This window comes from Gossypium arboreum, chromosome 11 (genome assembly GCF_025698485.1).
Source record: "Gossypium arboreum isolate Shixiya-1 chromosome 11, ASM2569848v2, whole genome shotgun sequence".
Classification (NCBI taxonomy): Eukaryota; Viridiplantae; Streptophyta; class Magnoliopsida; order Malvales; family Malvaceae; genus Gossypium; species Gossypium arboreum.
In genome coordinates this window covers 116,094,226-116,116,414 of record NC_069080.1, presented here as the reverse complement: position 1 = coordinate 116,116,414, position 22,189 = coordinate 116,094,226, and the positions used below count along the sequence as shown (strand labels likewise).

The window sequence follows — 22,189 nt, the reverse complement described above, 5'->3', positions numbered from 1 at the left end:
TAATATGTCATCTATATATATACTTATGATGACACAATCAGAACTAAACATTTTAGAATGCATACATGTTTCTGCACTATAACTATAAAACTAAAATTGAGAATAGTCTTATGAAATTTCTCATACCATTGTTTTGGAGCTTGTTTGAGATCGTATAGAGATTTTTTAAGCCTGCAAACTTTACCTTCCATACTAGGTGCCACAAATTTTAGAGATTGCTCCATATAGATTTCCTCATCCAAATCACCATTTAAGTTGTTTTTACATCCATCTGATGTACCAGCAAATTATTAATAGAAGTTAAAGTAAATTTTTCTATTTTCGCGCCCAACAACAAAAAATATGTCAGTTCCAAATTTTTCAGAACAATAAAACTGGAAAAAGTAAAATTGTTTAAAGATATTATTTTCTGGAAAAATAATAAAACTTTTATCCAAAAAAATATACATGCTATACATATCAAAGACACATGTTAACACAAACCAAAATAGACAACTAATAGCAACATGTGCATGTGATAGGGGGAATGTACATTTGCTTGAAACAGCTCCCAAGTAATTGTTTTACGTCTTTGGGCACGCATGGAACCTTTTATTATGTCGCGCCGAAAATCCGATTGTTGCGAATAACGTATTAAAGCCACTTCGTTTGTTTGATCAAGATCATTAGCATCCTTAGTATTAGTATAAGTATGGCGTTTGCCTAGTTATTAGTAAAAATCACTACGTGCTTAGATTTTCTTGAACAAATTTCATGCTCTGCTGTTACATATTCCTTGTTTTCTCCATTTTGTTGTTCTGAATCGTCGATTAATTTGTATGACCATCAAGGAACTTCTTTACTTATTTATTTTATTCCAATAGATTTTTTTTTCTAATTGTTTGATTGTTGGGATTAGTTATAACTATATTGAAAAAAGAATTCAAAATTCTGACTCGATCCTTAGAATCGATATTTCCTTGTTCATCTTCTATCAATGTCAATAAAGAGAATTCTTTTTCTAGTGCTAATAATTTTATATTGAGTGTATCCAGTGTCCGTTCAAATTCGTGATAATCAGTAGTAAAAAATAGAGCATGAATTTTATTTATCCAAAACGGATCTGTGTTTTTTATTTTATTTTATAAGTTTGATTTATGCTTAAAGGAGAACTCCGTTTTTTATTCTTCCGCGGTAGGGTCCATGCAAGAAAGAATCATATAGTTTAGGCAAATATTCTATTTTAATGTCATTATTAGAGAAACAAGTCCTTATCTAAACATTCGACTCTTTATAAACTCCTTACTAAAATTTCTTCTTTTTAGTTCATTGATAAAAGTCCAATCAATATACAATTCATTAGAAAACATTTTTTCTGGTGTGAAAATATATATATATTTGTATCATTTCCCCAAAAGTTGCTAAACTAGGTGGATCCGTAAAATATATATTTTTTCTTTTCTATCACTTTGACATGTATAAAAAAAATATTGTGACATTTCATTTTTTATAGCATTTTCAAACCGATTAATTTTTATATATTGCAAATGTCGAATCCATCGTTTAGAATAAAAAAGATTATTATTCAATGAAAATAAGAAGTAAAACTATATAAAAACGCTCTTGATAGCTTGTAGTTAACCCACGTATGATATGTCTACTAACAACCCTTTGCATTACCAACACCTACCTCATAGGGCAATTCCAAGAAGGCTTAATGATTGGGAGCTGAGAATCAATAGAGTTAGAGAAAGGCATTATGGTGTGGAACAAGATGCTGAGAAGGTTATGTTTTGAGAAATATGGCAAAGATAGAGAGAGAATGATTGCCAACCGATGAGAATAGAAAAATGATGTTGGACCATAGAGGAGCATTATTGTAATTATTATTTTTATCTTGTTCGCAAGTTCACCGATTATGAAAAGATAAAACTATTAAAATTTGGAATCAACAGTAACTTATAAACATTCTACTTCAATTGACTTTTAATCGGTTTTTTCGATTTCGATTCTCATTTCTTTTCGGTTCATTAATATTTCAGTTGAATATTAACTTGTCGCAAGTGTCTGCGTTCGGTCTCTCGTACACACATGTATATAACTTAAGAAAATTAGGAAATCAATTCATAGCAGCATAGTTCTTTTGGCACTGCTGAATTTCATGTTACATGATTTTGGATAACCTTTGTAGTTTTCCTTCTACAATGTCACCACAAATCATACATACAATCAACCTTACAAATCCAAAAACATTAAGATGAAACATAGGGTTACACAAATTCAAAGTTCAAAAAAGTTCACAATTCCTATTCTCTCTCTCTCTCTTTATATATATATATATATAAGAACAATGTTAATCTACCAGCTTAAATTTAGTTTGAAACCCCATATTAGGTATGTTGATGCACACTAACCCCACTTCCCCTACTCATAGTATGGACGGTGTTTTCACTAAGGGCCAATACAGATTCTCAAATACGGCTCCATTGTCGATGCAACGGATCAACAATGTACAATAGCTATCTATTTCACATTTAAGAAGCAAACCGGCTTTTGTTTTTTCGGATTTTAACAACAGGAAGGTTTGGTTTTTTTGAAGATGAAAGAAGGCATTTTCATGTATGCGCAGGGTGTGCTGAGAGTAACCTTGAATGGTTATGCTCGCCTTCGTACGTGACGATCAACATCGAAGGGTCTTCCAAACATCTCTCAACATGCTTCCTTGCTGGGCACCCTCTCACACTGCTACACTTATAGTATCCCCTGCATCATAAAAGCTTCTCCCTTAACACCATAATCATAGCAATTGTGTACAACATGCTACGGATCATTAGTAGATAACATAGCTGAAACTAGTTGGCATTGCATCAAGGGATTGGGAGGGTTACCTAGGGTGTGGAGAACCTTTAATTGGCTTTTGGCCATATTTCCTCCATGAATATTCATCAGGAGGAATATCAGCAACTTTGTTACTAATAGCAGGCACTTTAATAGACCTTTTGATCCTGAGTTTCCTATAAAACAACACACAGATATGATAAGTAATTAGCGTGAACCAATTAACACATGGAATTTTTGAGATAAGAAAACTGACCTCCTCTTTGAACAATGGCATTTACCAGAGGAACCGCATTTCATACTACCATCTTGTCCTTTACCTGAACACCTCTTTCTTGAATGTTGAGAGATATGACCAAAATGGTGTGGCATGCCAATTAAATGGAAGGAATTCCCATCCAAGTTTGCAACACTACCATCCAGGCTCAAAGATGACACAAATGATCCAGCTGATGACATGGTTGGTGTGCAACTAGATCCATCAAATTTAAGGTTTATACCACTGTTACTCTTACCAAACACCATATCTGCATGATATTTCATTTGTTGTTGTTGTTGTTGAAATTGCAGCCTTTGCTGCATCTGTTGCTGCTGCTGCTGAAGATGAACAAAGCTGAAATCTTGTGATGGTTTAACTTCAAGGGGTGGTTTTTGGAACAGGTTAGAAGGGTATACTTGAAGAGGTTTTGGAGATAAAATTGTTCTACAATTGGGACTTTCTAGGAAAATATTTTGAGGCGAACTTGATCTAAACATCTTGGATTTTCTTACCCTTGAATGACTCAAATCATTGTTGAGAAGAGACACAACTTTTTTGAACTTAAACACAGCTTCACTAGTTTTCATCATTAAGTTGCTGTACTGAAGTTGATCCTTTGGTAAAGACAAAAGACTAAGAACTCTATTACAACTCTCAATAGCTGCCTTGTTTGCTTCTTCAACCTTCTCCATACTTAAAAACATCAAAAAACAAATCAAACCCAGATTCCTAAAAACACCTTAAAAACCAAAGTAGCAAAACGTTTCATATGTTTCAAATGATGTCAGATTTTAAATGATTAAACACCAAAAGGTGAACCAAGACCAAGCCTTGGAAATTGGGCATTTCTCAAAACTGAAAACTTTTGAAGCAAAAGTAAACAAGATTGAAATTAAAGACAACACATACGAAATATTGGCCGTTTTCATTGACAAAAAAGAGGGATAAAAAAAAAAACTGGGTATGAAATAAAAACAAACAAACAAACAAAAACTTGAGAAAAAAAAAGCTCAAATTAACCTTGATAAAACTTGAACATATAGAAAGAGAAAGTCCTAGATTTTATCCCATTAATTGAAAGGCGTGAAAGGGGACTTTTACTTTGTTTAAGAGACTTGTTAAAATCGCCCCTAAAGAAAACAAAGCTCCTCTTTTTTCTTTAACTAAAAAAAATGAAAAATTTGCAGAAAAAAACAAAACAAAAAAAAAACCCAAGTGTTTCTGTGGATGTTCAGAGGCAAAACATAAAGTAAAAAGAACTCAAGTCTCTGTCGAAGATCCTCATTTGGGTCCCAATAAATGCTTTTTTTTCCCCTCATATTTTATTTTTATTAATAAAATCCAAAATAAATATGTTATTTTTTCAGAAATTGAGAAAAAAAAGGCATTTCTTTTGATTTTGCAGTGATATTATACAAAAATTAATCGTGTTAGTAAAGAAAAAGAGATTTTGTGTAAAAAAATAGAAAAAATAAAAGAAATGTGGGGAGTGAAAAATGGGGTCCTGGAGTGGAGAGGGCAAGCAATATTAAAATGACACGTGTATAAAGAATGTTGACTAGGCAGGTATTATTGTCTGGTAGTGCGTAATGTGGGATCCATTATGAAGACCTAGTTGACTGACAGAGATTCTCTTTGTCTTTGCTTTTGTTGGATTTATTAGGAATTTTTATTTTATTTTATTATTGAATTTGGGTTAATTTGAAATTTATAGGATTGGAATTTGAATAAATTAACTGTATTACGAAGGTATTAACCTGAATGATGATAATCTCATTATGAAAGCTAAAAGCATGATTTCATTTATTAACATATGTACATGGTTTTGGCTTAAAAGGATGATGGCTTCAACATAATATATATTTATGTAGGGTAAATGTTTAGCTGTAGAAATAAAATTATAAAATTTCATATGTTTTGAAAAAGTTAAAATTTCATTTAAATTTTAACATATATATATATATATTATATATCCATTTAGAGTGAAACATATTTTTACTAATAATATCTTTAAAATTTGAAGCATAGGAATAGGAATGACATTGACAGACATCTACCCCACCATCATTTCCTCAAAAAGTTGATATATTTATCAAATAATTTTTATGGATTGACATCATAATTTTCACCAATTAAATTTCATTTAGTTGGAAACCTAGACACCCTCTAATGATATCCCACTAAGCAAAGACAAAAAGAGGATGATAAACCCATTTTTTTAAGTTAAAAGCAAACTTCATAAAGCAATGAAAATTTGAATATATGTACAAAATATCTAACACCATAAATAATAACATATTCAGAGAACAAACTCCCAGGTTCACATGACAAACATTATCTTGTTTGGAAGTCATCAAATTTGTTGACTTATATGCATTGATAAGGGTTGGGTCATATCAAATTCGGATCCCACTATTTCATATTTGTCAAATGCAATACATCATACCTATGTCCTAACAGACAAATACTAAGAAATCAAAAAGAAAACAGCAATATTAAAGTCCCTAACAAAACTAATCACTATATTAAAGTACGTATGAATTGATGCACTTTTGCAAAATCATTGCAAAAGTATGTATGAATTGATGCACTTTTGCAAAATCATTGCAAGTGCAAATCTCAGCAACAATAGCTCTCTTGTCACTCCATCTTCATGTTCACCTTGTATGCTCGTCTCCTCCTTAAATAAGAATTGTCCATGCGATTGTCTCCTTTCTTCTGCACCAACCAAGGTAAATCAGATAAGGATAGGTAAATGTGGATCTTTTTCACCTTATATCTGTATCCTTGTATCCCGATCTAAAAGTATCCCATTGTGAGAACTCGTTTTATATACTCCTTTTGCCTCCTTAATCACTCAATTGGATTGGGATTGACTCCTTCTTATAGGACTTTATTTCTATGAATCCAAAATTTACACCAGGTGATTGTAAAGTAATCAGATCACCCATCAAGAAAAATAATCATTTTGGGTTATAGCCATGAAGTTATGCTATGGTTACTTGTGCAGAAACCATATTTTGAAAAGAACATTTTGTATTCATGGATCGATCCTGTTTTGAATCACAGTTTTGCACGGTGGAACTTCATTTAGAATCTTCCAGAGAAACATAATTACCTTGTATGGTAATTTTAGTTTCCATACAAGTTGCCATATCTTCGGGATTGTTGAACTAGGCATGTTTGAATTCCTTACCTGTAGATTAGTTAGTTCTCGAAAATAAGCAGTTTGACTAAAAAATATCCATTGTGAGTATGTTTCCATCTTAGCTTCGTAGGTCCTTCGGAAACGATCTTTATATCCCACCATCTTTGCATATCCATGTTAGATATCTCATTTCTAATTATTCCTTGTCTCTGTCTGATTCATTTCTTTCCATTTGTTAACATTGTGCCATGTGATGTTATTCCTGATAACCTCTTTCCTCTTCAATATGATTTTCCACTTCTAAGAATCTTCCCATTGTTCCTGTCTTTCGAGTAAGTTTTTAGTTGCACCGTATTTCTTGACCAAGTTTCTTTTAAGAGCCAACTTTGATTGTCTGTTGTTCTACATGCTATTTTGGTTTGGCCAGCAGGGCTTTGTTGAAGTTTTGCATCCTTTTTTATACTAAGGCCCCTTGAATTCTTGCTTAGGTAAAGATGGTCCAAGTTTAAATAGTGAAATTTCCTTGTGTTCTCTTCTTCTCCCCACCAAAATTCTTGTATTACCCGATCCATCTTATGCAAATGTTTTTTAGGGCTTAAAAAGAAGAAGAAGAAGAGAATTGGTAAATAGGTAAGCTTTCTATTTAAGATTTGATTAGAGTCCGTTTACCTCCTTGGCTGAGTAGCTTGGCTTTCCACGAAAAAAGTTTTGACTCCGGATGGGTTACAAATTTGGGTGCCAATTTTTTATTATCGCGGGTTCTGATTTGTTGTAATTTATACTCAATCTTAAAAAGGAGCAAGATTCATCTAGTATGTTTTTAACTAAATGGCATGATTCCTATTATCTAGAGGTGTGCATGGGTCGGGTTGGGTCGGGTTCGGGCTGGGTCCAAACAAAATTTTAGACCCGGTTCGGCTCGGTCCATATTAAAATTTTTTAGTTTATTTCATTAAATAAAAATTTAAAATATAATAAATCAAATACATTTAAAAATATAAAAACAAATATTAAAACAAGAAACAAATAAAAAGTGAAACAAACAATTTTTAAAATAATACACAAATTGAAAATATAATAAAAAGTAGTTATATTAAAATTAAAAATAAAATGTAAATATAATTAAAAATAAAAAATATATATATTTAGTATATAATTCGGGCCGGGCTGAGCCGTGCCCGGGCCAAAAAAGTTTTACCCGAGGCCCATCCCTTTTCTAAACGGGCCTCTTTTTTTTTGTCCAAATCCATATTTCAGGCCTATATTTTTATCCGAACCCTTTCATTTTTCGGGTGGGCCTTCAAGCCGGGTCGGGTAGCTCGACCCATGCACACCTCTACTATTAACTCTGAAAAAAAAATATCATTTGCAAAGAGTACTCCTTTCCACTTTGAGACTCTGTATATTTACTAATCGTTAAGGAAAGCATAAAATAAATAGGTAATATAATGACTAAAAAATCACATATGTCAAAAAAGATAATTTTGGAACCCCATTTTTATAAATTGGGTTTGTAAATATTAAATTAAAATTTGTACGGAGTTGATCCAATAGAATCTTAAAGTTTAGTCCTTTAATTTTATCTATTAATTATTTAATTTAGGTATAAGGACTAAATTATAAAAGTCTTATAACTATAAGTCAATGACCTAAAAACTTAAATTACAATTACCCAAAGGTCTAAAATGAAAATTAAATTGATTTCTAATATATATTAGTGGATGTTGGTGGATTAAAGAATTAAAATGTGATTATTAACTTAATAATTAAGATTAATTAAATAAAAAATTATAAATCATGGTATAAAAACTAGAGTGATCATGGTTTGGGCGGCTGGACCGGCTCGAAAACCAAGGCCCCGAAAAATGGGAGGGTTTGGGTAAAATATAGGCCGAAAAATGGGCTTGGGCAAAAAACGAGGCCGTTTAGAAAGCGGGCAGGCCTCGAGTAAGAGTTTTTGGCCGATCCTGCCCGGCCCGGCCAATTATATATTAATATATATATTTTATTTTATTTTAATTATTTTAAAATTTTAATATAACTATTTTTATTATATTATTAATTTGTGTATTGTTTTAAGAATTGTTTTAGTATTATTTTATTTGTTTTAATATTTGTTTTATGTTTTTAAATATATTTGATTTATTATATTTTAAATTTTTTATTTAATGAAATAAAAAAATTAATATGGGCCGGGCAGCTAGGCTCGGGCTTCATAATTTTATTTCGGGCCGGCCCGGCCCATGATCACCTCTAACAAAAACCATGTTCGGTGGGAAGAAAGAGTTCTCTTCTTCTTCACCCTTCAAACCGATTTCCATGAAAGAAATATGAAGCTTCAAGGATTCAACTTTCAGTTATTACAATTAAGTCATTTAGTTAGTTCATGTACTAATTTGCAAAACTGTTAAAGTTTTTGAAAGTTTCCATTTTTTATTTCTTGAAGAAATTGGTGTTAAATTGATATATTTTAAGCTTAGATGTGAAAAAGGACTGGATTGTAAAATTTAATTGTTAGTTTTGTTCATAAGAAAAAAAATTTGAATAAAACGTAAAATTAATAGTAGAAATAACAAATAGGAGGTCTCTAATGAGTAATTGTGAAATCGGTTTTAATTTAAGAGTCTAAATTAAAAGTTATGTTTGTTCCGCTTTTAGGGACTAAATTGAATAATTTGTAAAATGTGTGAGATTTAGTATTTAATTTTGATTTGGCTGGAAATTTTATACTGTTTTATTATTGAACTATTAATCATAGCTAAAGACAACGCAAGATCGTCAAAAAAGAAAGAAAATGCGAGAGCTGACGACAAGTGACGCAAGTTTTTAGTTTGTATCTCTATGATCTGAGACCAATCTAGTTACTGTATATTCATGATGTATTGCATTATATAATATTAAAATAAGTTATTAATGCTTATTAAGTTGGAATGCTCCGGTTAAAATTGAATATCGAGACATGAGCTAAATTGAATAGAATAAAAAGTTGTATGAATTAATTGATATAGGAAATTGGTATGAAATTGAACTCCACTATGTTATATTATATGATGAATTGATGTTGAATTGAGAATGTTGAGATATGAATTGAATTATGTGACGAAATTGGAAATTGGTTAATCTATTAAATGTATAGGTTTATACTTTGATTTAGTCGATGATGCACTTACGTACCAGTATAATTGCTTCGGTATATTCGATGATGCACTTTTGTTCTAGTATGATTGTTTCTGTTTATCCGATGATGCACTATGCGTGCTAATATAATTGCTTCGGTATATTCGATGATGCACTTTTGTTCTAGTATGATTGTTTCTGTTTATCCGATGATGCACTATGCGTGCTAATATAATTGCTTCGGCTTGTTCAGTGATGCACTATGTATACCAGTATACATTCTTCAATTTATCCGATGATGCACTATGCGTGTCAGTATACTTTCTTCTGTTTATTAGATGATGTAATGTGGTGCCAATTTGAAATGCTGATTGACTAATCTGAGTATCCGTTGTGAAGATTGATATCTTCTTGACTTTCACATAACTTACCATCTTCATCCATAACTGTATGTATCGTATTCCTAATTCTTCTTTTGTCTGCTATAAAATTAAAAATACCCGGTATTCCTTTCTCTTTTAGTGATCCAGTTTTTCCTTGATTTTTGAAGCCATAGAATATGCTCTTCCTTCAAAGCCTTCTCCAACTCTGATCTTATAAATCTTTCCTCTTCAATAGATTTGAGATCCATAATATTTAACTTTTTTTTTCCAATTGCTATAACATTTCCCAACTGCTCTATTAACTCGTTTTTCTTTTTATGTATGTTTTCAAGTAGTGATGGAGCTCGAAAATTTTTGGAGGGCCGAAATTAAATTATATATTTATAATTTTATTATTTTAATAGTCCATATTTTTATAATTTTTAAAAGATTAAATAAAATTTTTATCATTTTAAAAAGTTAAAATATAATTTTAGTATTACTAATTTAAAATTTTATAAATTATAAATTAAAAATTTACCATTTTAAAGAAGTCTATGGCTGCGTAGGTCTCTTAGTGGGTCCACCACTGTTTTCAAAGCTTACCTTGTTTCGTTCCTTTAGTCTATCCTTAGTGACTTTTAGCTTGGAAAAAAGTTGGTAAGTCGGGAATCCATCGACTCTTACTCTCCAAGCTTCTTTTAACTACATCCTTGCATTGAGGTTCCCCCGATAGACATTACATATTTAAAAAAAATTTAAAATGTAAATCTTTTAAGACATGGTTTGGTACGATGGAATTATCACTTTTCAATGTGTTTAATTAGTCGGAGTGAATGTAACATTTCTTTAGAAGTTGTTTCCACAAGTTTTAGAAAGTGATTTCTTTCATAATTAATAGGAGAGCTACTTTCTAAAGTAAAAAAAAAAAAATGCTAGGACAAATTAGCCTTTCTTTTATTGTTTTTAGGGTATTAATTTATTGATAAAAGAAAACACAATTATTGTTTGTTCATTTGTGCTCTGAAAGTTATTCGTTTTGATACTCAAGATAATATATCTGCTCAATTGAACTTTATAGATGATATAATAGCCTTTCAATTGATTTGCCTCAATTTTGATTAGACTATAGACTATTTAAATTATCTACTAATGTAAGTTGTCTTCTTACATTATAATCGGACCACAAAATGTAACTTAATATTAATTATATATTAGATAATCAATGAGACAATATTTGCTTATAGTTTGCTTTATGGGCGAAAATCGTTGAGGATAATTACAAACAATACTAATGAGTAATGGAATTTTATTTAAATCAATTATAATTACAAAATGAAAAATACACTACACTTAGCGCTTTAGATCCTATCATCTCCATCGTTCAATCAAGGCAAATAGAAATGATAGAATGCAAGTGGCTCTCCCAATTTGGCTTGCGTGATATAGAAACCGATATCTATTAACTAGGGAATGATTCTCACATCATGCGGACCTATATCATATTGTCGTAAAGCCAAGTCACAATAAAATACTCCAACATCATTGCATCTTAAGCAACATGTCCTTCAAATCTTAATAATTTGGTAGCCATTACAGTATGACTGGAAATTGTAGTTTGGAGGTACTTAGCTATGTAATGTTTAGGGTAAAACGTTGAAGACTATTTATTTTGGTTTGTTGTGGAAACTAAAAAAATTTAACTGCTTATTTATAGGTTTTAAAATCATAGTTTTGTTAAAGCTTTTAAGTGAAACTTGACTCCCATTAGTGTTGACTTTAATATATATCATTATTAAAATTTAATTAGATTACATTATCCTTTAAAAAATTATGTTCACAACTTGACACTTATAAATGTCGAGTTTAGCATTTAGGTTTATCCATAATCACTTTAAATTAAAATTAAAATGTTACCGTTTAATTTTCAAATATTATAGCATGAACTTAACCAATACCGCAGTTGAGGTACAATAATAATATCATAATAATTACCCTAATTTCAACGAAAAATTTAAAAATGAAATCTGAACTCAACACTTGTAAATATCAAAATACCCGTAAAACATTGTATTTTAAAAATTAAAATTTCCAAAAACATTTTAATAAATAACATTAAAATCCCTCATATACAAGTAAAGAAATACCAACATAGGCATGCACGCAACTTTGACTTTGGGGTTTGTCTTGATGATTAATTTTTGAAAAGAGGGCGTGCAAGCAATAACGAATATTGTTTGATTAGTTCAATGAATTGAACTCGATAAGACTTGAAATCGCCAAGATTAGGGATATTTTTCACAAATAACCTAAATAAATTAATTTTTTATGAAAATAACTCACCTATAAAATTATGTACGAAAATGACTCATTTTGTACAATAAATTTTGATGTTGTCGTTGTAATTGGCGGTACCATCTGTCATAATGGGGTAATCATTGGCTGATTTAAAAAAAAATTTGGATGTTGCCGTTACCATCGGCAGCACTGAACTGAAGTGTGATTAAATAAAACGTTTAGGGACCTGATAAAATAATTCTCCTTTTTAGATTGGATGAAAAATGGGTGCCGCCATATAATTTAAATAGCCTTTAAAAAAATATAAGAATTCATTTTTTTTAAAAATAATAAAGTTTAAAAAAATTAAATAAAATTTTTATTCAAATTACTCAAATTTAAAACTTGAGGAAAATTTTTTAGGGATATACTTAAGTAATTTGATCAAAAATTTAAAAGCATTTAATTGGGGGTAGCCAGCAGTTATAGCGACACCCATTTTTTCATCCAATGATTTATATAATCACACTCTAGCCTGGTGCTACTAATGGCAACGATGATACTAAAAAAATTATTTTTTAAAAAACTAGCCAATGATTGGCCCATTATAAAGAGTGGTGCCTTCAATGACAACAGCGACACCTAAATTTACTGTTCAAAATATATTATTTTAGTACATAATTTTGCGAGTGTGTTGTTTTTGTAAATAATTAATTTATTTGGTTATTTCTGAAAAAAAAAAGAAAAAGAAAAAAACCAAGGTTAGCGATTGATACATATTAAATATGAAAACAACCCGTTCAAAACGGGAAAAAGAGAAGCTCAGGTTTGCGAATTCTAATCGTTGGATCAGATAGGAGTGATGGACCCTAACCAACACGAGCGCAACTCTCTTCATCGCTCCCACTGTTTGCACCAGCCGGGAATCGAACCCGGGTCTGTACCGTGGCAGGGTACTATTCTACCACTAGACCACTGGTGCTTGTTGAGCTTTTTCTTTCAGTTATTTTTAGTAGAAGATCAAATACTAATTCATCTTTTCTACCATCTGAATTGGAAGGGAAAAGGCTGTGTAAGATTTCACCTTAAATATTAATATATATTATTATTTATATATCGAATGGTCCATTCACTATTACTTGTTGAGTCTTTTTTTTTTTTGTTTTTTTTGCATAATAATTTTTTAGTCTTTTAATTTTATAAAATAATTTATTTTAGCTTTTATTTATATTCTTATTTTTAACTCTTAAACTTACAATTTTTTATCAAATCACTTTTAAATTGATGAAATTTAACAAATATTAACTTTCTTGATATAGACATATGGTTGGATTGCCACATATATGTCATATCAACAATTAATTAAATTTTTTTAAAATAAAATATAAAAATTATTTAAAATTTTATAAAAAATAAAAATATGATTTTTAAAAATAATAAAATTAATTGTTGGTATGACATTCATGTGTATGTCTACATTAGCAAAGTTAACGTTTGTTATCTTTTCTATATATTTCGGGGTGATTTAATAAAAATTGCAAGTTCAAAGGTTAAAAAAGTGAAAAATTAAATGCGAGATTAAAATGATTTTTTATAAAATTAAAGAGCTAAATAAATCCTTATTATTATGAATATCTTATTAAGTGGATGTCCATCATGATTAATATAAAGTTTTAATGTATGTTAAATTCTAATAGTTATTAGAATTAGATCTCTATTTCTATTATACTTTTATGCCTATAAATAGAGACTCTGATGAAGCATTGTAATTATCCCTTTTGATCAATAAATTACATTCTCTATTGCTTTCATATTTTCTTTATTCTTTATTCCCTCCGTCTCTCTTTATTTTATAATACATTATCAGAAAGATGATTCTCTATTTTTTTTCTTTTAAAATCTCTCGAAGTCGTCCCCTAAATCCAATTCCTCTTTCATTTTAAAATTTCACCTTTACAACTTCATCTTCAAGATGTTGAAAGATTCAATCCAATAATGGATCATGGTGGTGACGATTATGTTAAAGATCTTCAGGTATATTTTACTATTTTTATTTATTATATCATATTTATTATAATTGGAGACTAATCATGACAACATTAATAGATAGTTTATGATTTAAAATCCACGTATGTTTGCGATGATGATTATGAAATAAAGAATCTATTGAGATGTTTATAAGCCCGTCCTACTAGATTTGTTGCATTCCCCAAAAGGAATGTCAACATAAAAAAAAATTAAATATATAATCATGGACAACTAAAAGTGGGAACATAGTAATAAATAAGAGAACAATTAGAGTTCTCAAGATAACTCATCAAATGGTAAAGATAACGTATGTTATCAATGTGATATGAAATATTATTGGCCACATATGTGGCATATGCCCAAATATTTTGTTTCTGTTAATATTTTTTGAGGAAGAATACGAGAATGTAGTAATAAATTCTATCATTATAGATAGAAAGTATTTATCTAATTTTGTACTAAAACAAACAAATATTATTTCAATATTTGATAGTATAAAATTAGTTGTAATACCCCAAACACGGCCTAGACGTTATGGCCAAATTTGTCGATGTTACATGAGAGTGATTTGAAAATGCGTTAACCTTCAAATCGTTCCAATTATTAACTTTTACTTAGTTTAGGAAACCGTGTTCTAATTGATTTGATTTAAAATGTTTCTTTTATGCGGAAGCTTTTGAAACCCAAATAATATTTTTTTTTGAAAAACCGTTTCATTTACGAAAAACCTTAGTTTAATTTTAGGAAAACTGTATTTTGTTGCGTTGTAGCTTATAAATCCATAATTAATAGTTCAAAATCCCAAATTAAAACCAAACAATCCCAAAGTCCATCATATATAAAATATCAACAACAGTAAGCGATGTAACCACAAAAACTGAAAATAAGTAGTTTGGTAGTGGTGGTCACCGTTGAGCCCTCCGCTGCACCGATCCGTCAAGTCTGGGGATTACCTAGATAGATTAAACAAAAAAAGTGAGTTTTCGCAAACTCAGTGTGTAATCCCCACAGGGATCACACATACAGAATACACATCAGGTGTCATAAATAAACAGTCTGGGGCAGGAGCCCTTTCAGAATCAGTTAGGGCCTTAGCCCATCGAATACAGAATCAGATTCAACTTAGGGCCTTAGCCCATGTCAGATACAGTATGCAGACAGAATATCAGAATCCTACCCACCAGCCTTTACACACCATCTCCGTCCAACCCTACACACCATGTGGAGATAAGACTGACCCACCCATCCCTACACACTAAACTGTACCGAAATGTGACACATAATCAGGTAATTGCAGCTGAGCTACCAGATAACGGGCTTAAAAGCCTTTCAGAATACTTCCTCCATATAATATCATCTCCATCCCGATGCAATGCAACATACAAAAATGACATGCTAATACGAAATTTATCAGATCATACATTCAGTTCAGATATTGCAGTTCATGCTCGTTGCAGAAATCAGACAGTCAAAATACTCAATGAGGGGTCTAAGTAATGCTTATCGACCCTATGACAGGTCACAGTCGACTTGGGCGACCCGTGCAACTTTACAGAGTTTTCCAAAAAAATAGGCTCACAAACCCATGTGGTCTGCCTGTGTGGGTCCGCACGTCCGTGTGGCCCACAGGGCTCAAATTGGTCTTGGCCGTGTGGATCACACAACCTGGCCCAAAATTCCACACGTCCGTGTGGCCCACACGACCCAATAGGTCGAGTCCGTATCTCGCACAAGGCTTTGCCTGCCATTACACGGCCATGTCATACGCTTGTGTCTTGCGCGCACGGCTTGGTTCATCGATCACACGCCCGTGTACTACCACACGGCCTACCATACGGGCAACCACACACTCGTGCGGCGTTGACAGTTTCATTTTTTGGCTTTCATCGATTCTCGTTTTCTGTGTCTTCGAGTACACATCTGGTATTTATTTGAATCTAAGACAACCCCGAGCACTCCAGAACCTATTATTGACCGATAAATATCAGATTAACACTTGATACGCAGTAAAACAAGATTGAAACGAAAATCTTATAAACGTAAAAACTGCTTACCGATAACAACCAAACTCAGACCTGATTCAGGTCGAAGAATGTGACTTCTAGCCTCCCAGCCGCCTCTTAAACACGGACTAAACTCATTAAATAAAGATTCTACTGCCCCAGAACCAAAACGTTAATAACACACTTACCAAACGTGCAATAACGACGCAGGACAACCGAAGGCAATTTGGAACCTAACAAAAATAACGAACAAAGAATAGGGGAAATGGGGATGAGAATTTCGGTAGAGAGGGAGATGGAAATCTGAATTTTGCAAAAAAAAAAAACAAATGAGATATTCTGATATCCCTCATAATCTTTTCCCCTTTAATTCTCTCCACCAAATCCCCACTACTCAGAATTCTATCGCTACTCAAACTCCTCCCCATAATCGTGCAAAAATAAAGCCAAAACCAAGAATTGAACTCAAGACCTCATGCAAACAAGTACTCCACCTAACCACCAGACCAGAAGGCCCATTCTGATATAATCTTATTAAAAATTAAACATAAGCCTATTGAGCAAGGTTAAGGCTTTATTCAGAAAAATACCAAAATTTACCCAAGCTAAGGCTTGAACTTGAAACCTCTCACACATACCAAGAACACTTAACCACTGAAGCAGATACACAGTTATGTGTCATAAATTCATAAAAACAAAAACATAAATTTTGGGGCGTTACAACTCTGCCCCCTAAAAGAAAATTTCGGCCTCAAAATTTACCTGATCAGAACAGATGAGGATACTGCTAGTGCATTGTATCCTTAGGCTCCCACGTAGCCTCCTCAGTGCTATGATTCTGCCATAGCACCTTTACTAAAGGAATGAATTTCCTCCTCAAAACCTTAACATTGCGATCCAGAATCTGAACTGACTCCTCCTTGAAGGTCAGATCTGGTCGAACCTCAATCTCCTTTACAAGAGCAATATGTATGAGATCAGAGCGGTAGCGCCTCAACATCGAGACGTGAAACACATCATGGATGCGGTCTAACTCCAGAGGTAGCTCTAACTGAAAAACGACTGGTTCCACTCGTTTTAGAATACGTTATGACCCAATAAACCTAAGGCTTAGCTTACCCTTGCGACCGAACCACAAAACTTTTTTCTATGGTGAGACTTTGAGAAAAACTAAATCCTCTACAGAAAACTCTATCTCTTGACGTTTCAGATCCACATAAGACTTATGCCTATCAAAAGCTATTTTCAGCCGATCTCGAATCAAACGGACCTTGTCCTCAGTCTCAGAAACCATCTCTGGACCAAGAATACGTCACTCACCCAACTCAGTCTAGCATAAGGGAGTGCGACACTTACGACCATACAGTGCCTCGTAAGGTGCCATCTGTATACTAGACTGGTAGCTGTTATTGTAAGTGAACTCTACTAATAGCAAGTACTCCTCCCAACTACCTCGAAAGTCTATCACACAACTCTTCAATATGTCCTCCAATACTTGAATTACCATTTCTGACTGACCATCTGTTTAAGGATGAAAATTAGTACTAAAGTCTAACCTCGAACCCAGAGCATCATGAAGCTTCTTCCAGAACCGCGACGTGAAACGAGGATCCCTATCAGAGATAATCAAGACTGGTACCCCATGTAGCCTCACTATTTTAGAGATGTAGAGTTTAGCCAAATTCTGTATAGAGAAGTCTGTCCTAACTGGGATGAAGTGAGCAGATTTGGTCAATAATCCACGATGATCCAGATAGAATCCTTCTTAGTGGGTGTTAGAGGCAACCCACTAGCGAAGTCCATCATTATTCACTCCCATTTCCATAACTGTATCTTTACCGGTTGCAGCAAACCTAAGGGTAACTGATGCTCAGCCTTAACTTGTTGACAAGTCAAACAGTAAGCAACAAAGTCAGTAACTTCACGCTTCAACCCTAGCCACCAGTACAACTCTCGCAGATCTCAGTAAATCTTGTTCCCGCCGGGATGCATAGCATAAAGGCTACTATGCGCTTCTCTCCGAATCGACTGTCTCAAGTCTCTATCATTCGGTAGACAAATCCGATCACGGAAACACAATACCGTATCCTTATTAATCTCAAAATCCGCAGTAACACTACTCTCAGCCTGACGGAAACAAAACTCTAAAGACTTATCCCCCATCTGTTTATCTCTGATCTGATCAATCCATGTCAGTCTAACCTGAAGTTTTTCCAACAGGCTTCCATCATCGAAGAGACTAAGTCAAGCGAATATTGCTCTCAGATCAGTCATAGCCCTACGGCTTAACGCATCAGCCACCATATTGGCCTTACCAAAATGGTACTCGATGGTGCAATCATAATCCTTAAGCAGTTCAACCCATCTACGCTTCCTAAGATTTAACTCCATCTAGGTGAGGGGATATTTGAGGCTCTTATGATCAGTGTAAATAGTACACTTCTCACCATACAGATAATGCCTCTAAATTTTCAGAATGAAGACTACTGCTGCCAACTCCAGATCATACGTCAGATAATTAGTCTCATGAGTCTTGAGCTGGCGAGACACATAAGCAACTACCTTTCCATCTTGCATCAGAACACAACTCAGACACATATGCGACGCATCATTGTAAACACAAAGTCTTTACCAGGCTCAAGCTGTATCAGAACAGAAGCCTAAGTTAAATCTGTCTTAAGTTTATCAAAGTTCTCATGCTGCACATCGGTCTAAATGAAAGGAACTCCCTTACACAGAAGCTTAGTCAACGGAGTTGCGATCAAGAAGAACCCTTCTGCGAATCGTCGATAATATCCTGCCGGCCCCAGAAAGCTACGAATTTCAGATACATTCTTTGGCTGTTTCTAATCCAACACCGCCTCAATCTTACGAGGATCGACTCATATCCCCTCAGCAGAGACTACATGTCCTAGAAATGTTACTTCTCAAAGCTAGAATTCACACTTGCTGAACTTCGCATACAACTGTTTCTCACGAAGAATCTATAGAACCACTCTGAGATGCTCATCGTGCTGATCCTCTATCTTAGAATATACCAAGAAGTCGTCGATGAACACCACCACAAACTGATCCAGATAGGGCTGAAATACTCAGTTCATCAAATCTATAAATATCACTGGTGCATTAGTCAACCTAAAGGGCATAACTGAGGACTTTTAATGTCTATATTGAGTCTTAAATGTTGTCATATGCACGTCAGCCTCCTTTACTCTCAATTGATGATATCCCGAATGCAGATCAATCCTAGAAAAAACATAAGCCCCTCTAAACTGGTCGAATAAGTCGTTTATCCTCCGAAGTGGGTAGTTATTCTTAATCGTTAGCTTTTTCAGCTGTCAATAATCGATGCACATCTTTATTGTTCCATCTTTCTTCTTTACAAATAGAACAGATACTCCCCACGGAGACACACTGGGACGAATGAACCCACGGTCTAACAATTCCTGAATCTGAGCCTTAAGTTCCGTCAGCCCTTTTGGTGCCATTCGGTAAGGGGAGATAGACACCGGAGCTGTACTAGGAAACAACTCAATCCTAAACTCCACCTTACCGCTCGGAGGTAACCCCGGTAACTCTTAAGGAAACACTTCTAGAAAATCCCTCACTGTTCTGATTTCTTTAACTGAAAAGTCCTTAGAATCCGAAACACTCACATAAGTTAGATAAGCCTCATATTCTTTCTGGACAAACTTTTTTGCCACCAACGCAGAAATCACATTAGTTAGAAAATCCCGACATTACCCAATCACAACTACCTCAACGTCCTCCTCGGTTCTCAGAACAACCCTCTTAGTCGTACAGTCCAGACTTACTCGGTGTTTAACCAGCCAATCCATTCTTAAAATCAAATCGAACTCCCCAAACGAAAGCTCCATTAAATCAGCCAGAAATACTATCCCTTGAACCTCTAGCGGAATGCTTCTAAACAGTTTGCTCACTCTGATAGACTGTCCCAGCGGACTCACAACAGTTACCTCGCTAGAAGTACTCTCAACCGGAATGCCCAAGATTTCAGACACAGTACTAGCTACATATGAATGGCTAGAGCCTATGTCTATTAGTGCCAAATAAGGTACATTAAAAATTAAGAACGTACCTGTAATGACGTTTAGAGCATCTCTATCCTTACGGCGACAAGCAACATAAACCAAAGCAGGCTACCTCGTCTCAGTCGGTCCAGCACCTCTACCTGGTGCTATCTGTCTTCGGCCCATGCTGTTACCACCCCTAGCCTGACCACATCCCCTAGGTGGCTGCTGAACTACCCTCGCGGCTGTACAATTCCAGTAACTGGAGCTTGCATCTGATCTGTTTTTAACGGACAATCTCGAATACAGTGCTCAGTCAACTCGCATCTCAATCACGCATCAGTAGTCCTCCAACACTCGCCCGGATGGCGTCTACGACAATGCCCACACAACGCCACCCCAGTAGGTGCAACAGGGGCCCCAACTCTAACTGGCCCATCAGGTTTAACCTTTTTTTGAGGCCTTATCACAGAACTCGAGGGCTCCAATTCCCTCTTATTCTTTTCTTTCTCTTGGTTTTGGCGCTCAGCACGCTTAGCCTCATCGGCGATCTTCGCCTTCTCAACTAGAATAGAGAAATCACGCTCCCTCTGCGGAGCTATCAGAACTCGCAAACTGTTCTTGAGACCATCCTCAAATCGGACACAGCATTCATACTTAGTCGCCACCATGCCTCGCGCATAACGCCTCAACCTCAAGAACTCAGCTTCATACTCGGCCACTGAACTGTCTCCTTAGGTGAGATTAAGGAACTCACGCCTCCTGGCATCAATGTAGTTGGCCCCCACATACTTACCCTGGAACGTAGTCTTAAAATAATCCCAGGTCAATCGGTCGGGCTGAGTGCCCTCATTAACCGTTAATCACTACTGGTATGCTTCGTCGCAAAGCAGAGAAACAGCCCTTTTAAGCTTTTACTCGGCAGTAAAATCCAGGTCATCCATAATTCTCTCCGTGGCTTCCATCCAATACTAGGCCACATTAGGGGCGACTCCAGCGACACCCCTAAATAACTCAACCACATTGGACCGGAGTCATTTCGTAACCGACCCTCAGCCCCTAGATCTAGTGTTGGGCCCAACAACCCTCTCCAAAATTTGTAACATTGCTTGGGACATGCATCATCCCCAGCTGCACGATCATGAGTCCGTGTGTAACACCCCTAACCTGTATCCATCGCCGGACTAGGGTTAAGAGGCATTATCGGACATATAGAAACATAGTTCAGAATTGACATTCTTTACACTTCATGCACCCAATAATGTATTCTGCTTTATAAAATTTTTCTAAATTAAATTAATAAACCAACTTCTTATTCATAAAATCAAATTTGTATATTTAAAAGACGTAGCCAACCACACAACTCATGTTTTATCGAACATTCTCTTATATGAACTATGTTTCTATATTTAACCATTTCAATTCCGTTTGCCTATATAAAAATTTCGAACCAAGCTATCAAATATCAAAACCAAATTGAACATATTTCATAATTAAAAAATTTGAACCATATGGCCATCATTTCCATAACATTTGATTACTCAAGTCATAATCAAACATATTTCATTTTATATACCGAACATATATCAAAACATCCATTTGTATACATCTATTTCATAACAAATTAACGATCATGCCATTTTATAAACCTAAGTACAAATGCATACTAAGTTGTTTCAACCCATATCATTAGCTAAACAGAAAACATAACATCTAATAAACATTATACATGCACTTGTTAAATCAATTTAGCCATACCTCACGACTTAAATATTCATTTGCACATAAAACATTAGATAACTTTATAACATAACCAACTATACTTTTAAATTTATCATATCATGCGCATAACACCCAAAAGCCAAAAGCCATTTCTAATTACAATTACTAATCATAGCATTTTAAACACCATTACCCTATATGCATTATACCAAATCAAATTTAACTATTTTTGAACACAAATGTTAAGTCATACTGTACCTGATTCGCAAGCTAAATAACATATTTAACCATGTTATATTCAACCACATACATGAACCACATACCAAAGCCGAATTTACTACCACATATATATCACATTTTCTAATCACTTATTGAACCAACAATTTGATTTTTATTTAAAACCAAACTACAAGAAAACATGTCAT

General features: G+C 33.9%; 2 protein-coding genes and 2 non-coding genes across 4 annotated transcripts; all 4 read right to left on the bottom strand.

The window, feature by feature from the left end:
* Positions 1 to 2,075: 2,075 nt before the first annotated feature.
* Positions 2,076 to 4,337, bottom strand: LOC108472648 (probable WRKY transcription factor 74). The gene is made up of 3 exons (XM_017774199.2): positions 3,074 to 4,337; positions 2,868 to 2,993; positions 2,076 to 2,742 (listed from the first exon to the last, which is right to left on the bottom strand). The coding sequence occupies exons 1-3, from the start codon at positions 3,778 to 3,780 to the stop codon at positions 2,595 to 2,597; spliced, it is 981 nt and encodes a 326-aa protein (XP_017629688.1). The 5' UTR covers positions 3,781 to 4,337; the 3' UTR covers positions 2,076 to 2,594.
* Positions 4,338 to 12,798: 8,461 nt separating this feature from the next.
* Positions 12,799 to 12,883, bottom strand: LOC128284606 (small nucleolar RNA snoR114). The gene has a single exon (XR_008275031.1). It is a non-coding gene; the product is annotated as a small nucleolar RNA snoR114 (small nucleolar RNA).
* An 8-nt stretch (positions 12,884 to 12,891) lies between these two features.
* Positions 12,892 to 12,962, bottom strand: TRNAG-GCC (transfer RNA glycine (anticodon GCC)). Its single transcript has one exon. It is a non-coding gene; the product is annotated as a tRNA-Gly (tRNA).
* A 3,836-nt stretch (positions 12,963 to 16,798) lies between these two features.
* Positions 16,799 to 17,305, bottom strand: LOC108472010 (uncharacterized). Its single transcript, XM_017773541.1, has 2 exons — positions 17,171 to 17,305; positions 16,799 to 17,062 (listed from the first exon to the last, which is right to left on the bottom strand). The coding sequence occupies exons 1-2, from the start codon at positions 17,303 to 17,305 to the stop codon at positions 16,799 to 16,801; spliced, it is 399 nt and encodes a 132-aa protein (XP_017629030.1).
* Positions 17,306 to 22,189: the final 4,884 nt, after the last annotated feature.